The sequence below is a fragment of the Dromiciops gliroides genome, chromosome 2, assembly GCF_019393635.1.
Source record: "Dromiciops gliroides isolate mDroGli1 chromosome 2, mDroGli1.pri, whole genome shotgun sequence".
Lineage (NCBI taxonomy): Eukaryota > Metazoa > Chordata > Mammalia > Microbiotheria > Microbiotheriidae > Dromiciops > Dromiciops gliroides.
The window spans coordinates 636357300-636365448 of NC_057862.1; the positions used below are offsets into that span (position 1 = coordinate 636357300).

The 8149-nt window shown below is 40.9% G+C and overlaps 1 protein-coding gene across 1 annotated transcript in view; it reads left to right on the plus strand.

The window, feature by feature from the left end:
* Window positions 1-7569, plus strand: part of LOC122740013 (carboxylesterase 3-like) — a 38666-nt gene extending 31097 nt beyond the window's left edge. The window contains 2 exon segments of the mRNA XM_043981783.1: window positions 2764-2842; window positions 7383-7569. Coding sequence (XP_043837718.1) covers window positions 2764-2842; window positions 7383-7569 — 266 coding nt within the window.
* The last annotated feature ends 580 nt before the right edge of the window (window positions 7570-8149 follow it).

The following is an 8149-nucleotide window of genomic DNA, read 5'->3' on the forward strand; positions in this document are numbered from 1 at the left end:
GACCTAGATCAGGGGGCTAGCTCACCCGAATAATCAGAGACATCACAAATCTTGTGGAATAAAAAGATTTATTAGGAGAAAGGAATGTATGGCCAGGAGACAAAATCACTAAGGAAAACTGCCTCTTTCAGTAAGAGAAGGGCTGATGTTTTATATATAAAACAAAGAAAGCAAAATTACTGGGGAAGGGATTACAAAGAACAACTGGGAGGGGATTTTTGAATAATGGGGCATCAGTAAGATATGCAGCTGCCATTCATATCTTGCACATATAATCTGGCAGACCTTGTTATTGCTCATAAGTGTACAGGGTCGCTTGTGCTCGGCAACACCACATTCCTGAGGTGGGAGGCAGAGCTGCTTTTCCCTTGGAAAAGTTTAAGGATTCCTTGGGGGTTGGGATCTTTGGGTTTCTTGGGGTCCCCCTTCCCACAACAGGTTTAGTTCAGGCAGGAGGGCATATCTTGACCATGTAGAAGAAAGGGTCAGATTCTTTTTCTCACACTCTGACCCATTCTAGTGCTACCTAAGAAAGATTTACTTAAAGCTTAGGTCTGGCTCATATCTAGGGTCTCCCCGCAAAAAAACAGAGTAGACTGGTACTCAGTATACAATGTAAATCATATATGAGGCCAGTATTTATTTCCTACATATGAAAGAAAAGCTTAATAGGAAGGGCTTTCACGACATTAACAGAAAGACTTAAAATAGGTTACAATGACCTAACTATTCTTTAACTGTTCCGGGAGGTTTATACTTAAAACATGAAGGCCTAATGTAACTTTCCAGACTGCTTAAGAGATGCTGTTACATTTCACCTCAAATCTGACATGTCCAAAGAAACCCTTCCAGGTTCATGTCTTCTGACAGACCAGGCCAGGTCTTGGGGTTATTCTTCTTGTCAGTGGTCACCTTCTTTGATGTACAAGCTCTACAGGAGATGTACGGACCACCTCTTCTGCCAGCTGAGGACCTAGTGTCTCTAGGCCTCAAACTCATGAGGTGGTTTCCTACCCTGAAAATGTCCATTTCAGGATCACTGCTTGGTAACCCACATTCAGGCAAAGAAACAGAAAGCAGAAGAAGTATCCAGAAGTCCAGGTTCAAGATCACCTAGATGAGGCCCCGTTCTAGTTGCCATGGGGAACAATGACAATACTTCCAGTGGGGAGAAGAGGCACCCTCATGGGAAGTCCTAGAGTTACATGATGTCCCCAGTAGGTCAAAGGAAGAGAGACAAGGGAAGAATCACTACTTTTCAAAGGTCCACTGAGTCACTTGCTCTTCCTGCTCAGTGGCCAATAAGAGATTTTCCTCATCATTCTAAAAGCACCAAATTGCTGAGTAAAAGAATAGTTAGATCATTGTAACCTGTTTTAAGTCTTTTTGTTAATGTATTTTTGTGAAAGCTCTTTCTATTAAGCTTTTCTTTTGTATGTAGGAAATAAATACTGGCCTCATACATGACTTACATTGTATTTTGAGTACCAGTCTACTCTGATTTTGGGGGGAGACCCTAGAAATGAGCCAGACCTAAGCTTTAAGTAGATCTTCCTGAGGTAGCACTGGGATGGGTCAGAGTGTGAGGAAAAGAATTTGACCCTTTCTTCTACATGGTCAGGATCCCACCACCCCAGACAAAAAAGTAAAGTGAGACATATGTCTCTAAGAAAAGTAATAGTATATCTGCAGGGGCATAATCAGCCTATAAAGCAGGTCTGATGATTGCCTTGATTACCCAAAAGACAAAGAATTGGAGCTGCAACTCTTTTTTTTTTTTTATAAACATAGAACAAAGCACCACAGATTAAGTCAGGGGATCATACTGTTGGTTATAACATTGGCAGCTTCATGGAGGTGAGGGATCATAATTGGTTACACTAAGGAAAGAGGGCATACACAGGAATGTGGAATCAGGGCTCCCCCTCTCCATTTCTGGGGAATGCTTTTTGAATTTATGGGACCCAGCTTGTATATCTCCAGGCCAGTGATAGTGGATTGGGAGTAGCAGACTACTCATGCGTGCCTGGGAATAATACAAGCCCACCTTTAATTTGCAAGGACAAGACTAAGTTGGGAAAGCTGAAGCTTTTTTGTTCCTCAGAGATAACACACAATAGCCATGGCTTTGCTGAGAAACTGAAGTTATGTGGGATGATAACAAGCTTTGCTTGGCACAAAGTGTTTTTCAGGCGATGTTGAGATACCAATTCCCATGGAATTGGGATGTTTTATGAGATCATTGGACTTCTAAACTTTGGCTCAGAGTTTTTTTCTTTAATTAAAAGTGATCAATAGGGAAACTGACCTTTTGGCATCTGAATTGTGAGAGAGAAAGATTGAACTCTGGAATTCATGAGCTTCTTATAGAATTAGAAAGGTGGCTAAGGTTTCTTATGTGGGGTTGCAGAATAAAATCACTGACAGAAAAATCAAATATAAAACACAGTATCAATATCAAATTTTGACCCTAGTGGACACAGTAAGCCAGAAGCCTGCAGGACAGCTCATCACATACTCTCTTGAATAATTTTATGATTCAAAAACTATTTCCTACCCTACATATCTGGGTAGCAGAGTTTTCATGGAAAACTTAATCAGAATCTCCTGTTACCTGCAATGAGTACAATGAACAACAAATCTTTTGGTCAGACTCAGGTGTTTCTGAGATGTGTGGCAGGAAGCTCCAATGGTTTGTTATTGGATCAGGCTCTTCATGGTGCCAGTTGGGTTTGGCTACATGAGAAATGATTCTGTTTCCAGCTTTTCCAGATGCCACTGAGGAGGAGAAACATCTAAGCAGACTAATGATGAGATACTGGGCCAATTTCTTTCGTATGGGGTAAGTAGGATGGAGACAATCACCCTACACAAAGGAGGAACCTTTTGATTGTTGAATGGGCTCTCAGGAAGGTCTTAGGATATTTGGATCCATGGCCTTGGGGCTACAAAATAGGACAGAATCATGATCTCAGAGACTCCCATTCTCCCTTTGGTTGTGCTCTAAAGTACAGGGAGAAAGTCACTGTAACCTCAAAGATGATCATTGTTCTAGGTAGTGGAGAAGAGGACTCCATCTCTGAAGTCTACCACAGCTTGAGCTTTCAATCTCAGCTGTAGAGAAAATTGAAATCTGAACCTTTGCTACCTAGCAAAAACCCTTTGAAAGGGTTCTTGTGGGTCCTGGATTTTTTTCTCTTTGCAGCCGTGTTCCATTAGTAGTCCCAAATGCCAGTGTCCTATGATATCTGACTGCAAGTTCCTGCATCCCACACATATACTTCAGAGAACTGAGAAGGGCTCAGAAGATAGTGACAAGGTTACTTCTTACCTTGTGACACTGTATCTTTGCTGTGTTGCCCTCTGGCATCTGCTGTTCCTCTGGCAGCTTATCCTACCATCTTGTAAAAAGCATGAGATTTTCCCCAGGGACACATACAGCACATGGGGAGCCCATTTGTAGACACCCAAGGAAATCTATCTGGGTAACCAGTGCCACCTCCCCCAAAAAAGCCCTTTTCCACAAAGAGGTGTCTTCTGGCTCTCCCTTCTGACAACACTTAGTTCCAAAGTTCCAAGGCAAATGTAGAAAGACCAGCCCAAGAACATTCCCTAGTTCTCTTTTGATACTACAAAGGAAGTATCAAAGTATCAGAAGGAAGTATCAGAGGAAGAGGGAGACTGGTGCCCACAGCATCAACTGCCTTATTGTCCCAATTATTAATTGTCTGACCTTCTTGGTTTAGGTAACACCTGGTTAGCAATGGGCTTTCAAAATGGCTCATTATTGACTAAAGGAAAGCATATAAAGGCAGTGAGGGGACTTAATCAATAGAATGCTAGTCCTGGAGTCAGGAAAGTCTGAGTTCAAATACAACCTCAGACAACAGCTAGCTATGTGACCCTAGGCATTCATTTAAGCTCTGTTTGCCTCAGTTTCCTCGACTGTAAAACAAAGATAATAATAGGACTTACCTTCCAGGGTCATTGTTAGAATAAATGAAATATCTGTAAATCATTTAGGACAGTGACTTGCAGACAGTAGACACTTAATAAATTCTTGTTCTCTCCCCCCACATCCCCAAATGACTTCACAAATAATCACAAAATTGACATTTTATAAACCTCCTAACAATCAAAATGCCCTATATAGAGGATGCTAGGGGGTATAGTGGATAGAGTGCTGGATTTAGAGTCAGGAAGATAAGAATTTAAATCCTCCTTCAAACAGTTAATAGCTATATGATTCTGGGCAAGTTTTTTTTTTCACTTTTCACTTTTTATTCAATGTGCACAGTATATACTAGGATTCTTTTCACAGAATGGAGATACAACACTTTCCACTATAGAGATCTTTGTGAAAATAGCACAGTATTATAAGTCATTCAAGATGCTGTGTATTAAATGTTTGTTCTAACCCCCCCCCCCCAAAAAAAAGCTTTCATATGAACATCATGAACCAGGTATAATAAAGGTACAAAATAGCACTAATAAAGATAATAATGTCAGATAGGTAACCTTTGTCAACCTCAGTTTCTTCATCTATAAAAAGGAGATAATAATAACACCTACCTCACAGAGTTATTGCAAGGATCAGATGAGATAACATATGCAAATTACCTGATAAATTTTAAAGTGCTTTATTTTGCTATTGTTGTCCAATCATTTCAGTCATGTCAGACTCTTTGTGACGCCATTGGGAATTCCAGTCACAAAGATACTGGAATGGTATGTCATTTCCTTCTCCAGTGTTTGGTAATAATCAGAGATCAAGTGATTTGCCCAGGGTCATAGGGTTAGGAAGTTTCTGAGGCTGAATTTGAATTGGGAATTTCCTGACTCCAGGGTTTTATCCATTGAACTACAGGGCTGCCTCCAAAATGCTTTATAGATGCTACCTATTATTGGATGTGGAATGTCTTAGGAAGCAGTAGCAATAAGATCCCATTAAGGGGAAATCTTGAAGCAAAAGCTGAAGAACCATTAGTTAGCTATGTTATAGTGCTTTTTTCAAGTAGAGATTGAACTAGATGGCCAGTGAGGTCTCTCTTTCAACTCTGAAATTGTGTAATTTTGTGATTAGTTCTTACCCCTCCCAAAACTAAGTGTGGCTTTTCAAGCCAAGCCTGAATGAGGAGGTACAGGGAAAAGAAAGGGAAGATAAGAAACATTTATTAATCACCTGTTAGGTGCCAGGTTCTGTGCTAATCACTTTATAAATATGATCTCATTGGCTTCTCACAACAACCCTGGGAGATAGGTGCTATCATGACCCTCATTTTTTTTTAGTGAGGCAACTGGGGTTAAGTGACTGGCCCAGGGTCACACAGCTAGTAAGTGTTAAGTGTCTGAGGCCGAATTTGAATTCAGGTACTCCTGACTCCAGGGCTGGTGCTCTATCCACTGCGCCATCTAGCTGCCCAATGACCCTCATTTTACAGTTGAGGAAACTGAGTTAGGCAGCAGTAAAGTGACTTGGCCAGTGTCACACAACTGAGTGTCTGAGCTGCCTTTTTTAGATTAAGACTTATTAGAATAGCAGGTTATTCACTACACAATTAGTTACACTGCCTCCATCTATACCTTGAGTAGAACAAATTGACATTTCCAAGCGTTCACCTCTTATCCCAGTCACCTCCCATGTAATCCCATCATGCTACTGTTGCCATTCCCTTGTCTTTAATTGGGTGCAAAGCAACCTTGCTGCTCTGCTTAGTTCCTGGTAGGAATTTTGACTGTTTATTGTGCAAGCCCTTTACCCTGCTTTTTCTTTGCCCCCAAGTATAGTTTTATTGGCTTCAAGTTATCATGAGTTTAGTGATTAAGCCTGCTTATTCTGGACTGAAATTCCACAGTGCCAGAATTCCTTTTGCCTAAGATCACCCTGTTTCCACTCAACACCCTCCCATACTCCCCGCCCCACCCCATGATAGAAAATAAGCTGTTCTTGTGAGTCCGTGATTCAGAAAAGCAAGATGAAGCAGCATCAGACCTTACAGTATCTCAACACAGTTCACACTACTATGGATGAGGGGGTGGAAGGGCCCAGCAACCAGGGCATAGCCCTATCCATCCCTGGACCCCTGTTTCATCACTTCAGGTTACAGTTCCCATGTGGACTCCCAGGCTTCACACATTGTCTTGCTGTCCCACATACAACAACTAAAATGACACCAAACAAAAATCACTCTCCAAAACACACCAGAACCACCCTCCCTACAACCCCTGGCTCTCTTTGCACAATCCCTCTATCCCTGCTCCCAACTCAAACTTTCAATGGCCAGGTCAAGGAACACCAGCCGCAATGATGATGCCTGATGCCTAGCAACCAAGGGTTCTTACCTTTTTGAGTGTTATCCCTTTTGATAGTCTGGTGAACTCTGTGGGACTACTCAGAATTTTGTTTCTAAATGCATAAAATAGAATTCATTGGATTTACATTTTTTTTTTTTTTAGTGAGGCAATTGGGGTTAAGTGACTTGCCCAGGGTCACACAGCCAGTAAGTGTTAAGTGTCTGAGGCCGGATTTGAACTCAGGTATTCCTGACTCCAGGGCCGGTGCTCTATCCACTGTGCCACCTAGCTGCCCCTAATTCATTGGATTTAAAAGGAAACCAATTCTATTAGGCAGCTAGGTGACTCAGTGGATAGAAGTGGGGTGGAGAAAACTTGGATGCTTATCATATTCCTGAGAGTTGAGGAGGTTTCTTTTGAAATGATGATCCTGTCCTCTGATGTTATCTCTGTCTTCTAGCTCTGGTCAGGTTGTGGCCATACGTAATTGACTTTCCTGCTATAGAATTTTATCCCCCTCTTGCCTCGTAGCTATGTCTGTCCTGATATCTAGTTGATCAATCTAAACTTTACTAGTCCCTTGATTCCTAGATATATCTTTCCTGTTATCTGGTCATCTTTGATTTTGTTTCTTGCAGGAGAAAATTGTGATTTGCTCTTAGCCCCATGCCAATTACTTTACACAACTTCCTACATTGGAATAGCTTAAGTATTTATGAAATACTTCCATATAGGAATATATAGGGTATATAGCCTAAAATTATACTAAGTACTGGGGACAGAAAACCAAGGAAACAAGAAGTTTCCTACTCTTGCAAAGTCTACATTATAATGTGGCAAGATGACAAATAAAAGGGAAGTAGAAAGGGGTAGGGATGCATGGTAACCCTTAAAATCTACCCCCTCATCTAGACTCAAAGAAAAGTCATTCTTTGGGGTGGCAAGCCAACTGGTGTGGGGTTGGAATAGACCAGTTAATGAGCCAGCAGGGAAACAACCTGTGTTTCTGGTAGCTTATAAAAGACATGGTACATTCTTCTCTCTTCTCCCTTCTCCATCCCATTCACTCCTTTTCCTCTAATTTCCAGGGACCCCAATGGAGAAGGACTGCCCACCTGGCCTCTCTATGACCAATCAGAGCCATACCTAGAGCTCAACTTGACTATAAAAAGTGGAAGGAAACTCAAACAGGATAAAATGGAGTTTTTGGAAAAATTCTTTCGTGAAACTGTTGAGCCATATTATGAAGGAAATAAAGTGCACTTGGAGTTGTGATTTTTCCAACACTAAACTAATGTAACACATTAAAGACCAAAGCATTTAAAGAGATCACTTTAAGAGCTTAGTAAATGTCCTATGTGTGTGTATGTTTACAACAACAAACCAAACAACTGAAATAAATAAGTAAAAATTTACAACCAAAATAACAATAGGAATAATGATGATGATGTTAATAAATACCTCATTACACTATTTTAAGCAGCCCCATCAGAGAGCACTGTATACAGTGAGAGTTCAGTAAGTGTCTATTGAATGTTTCTACTGTATTTTACAGGCATCATTTATTCAATCAGCACAACAATCTGTTGAGCTAGGTGGTGACACTGTGAAACTGGATCTGAAAATATCCCTCTATCAAAGAATTTCTCACACACGATCCTATCAAAGTTTAAGTAAAAGTTTTTATTTGGCACACAGATGTATGGCTAGGAGAAGAAATCTAAACTTCAACTCCTGAGGAGGAACAGATTTATGGCATGTTCCTCAATCAGTCTGAGTGAAGACAATACTTTTTAAAGAGGACTGGGAAGACTTGAAACTGAAAAGTTACAGCAGTTGGAGATGGGGGTGCTTG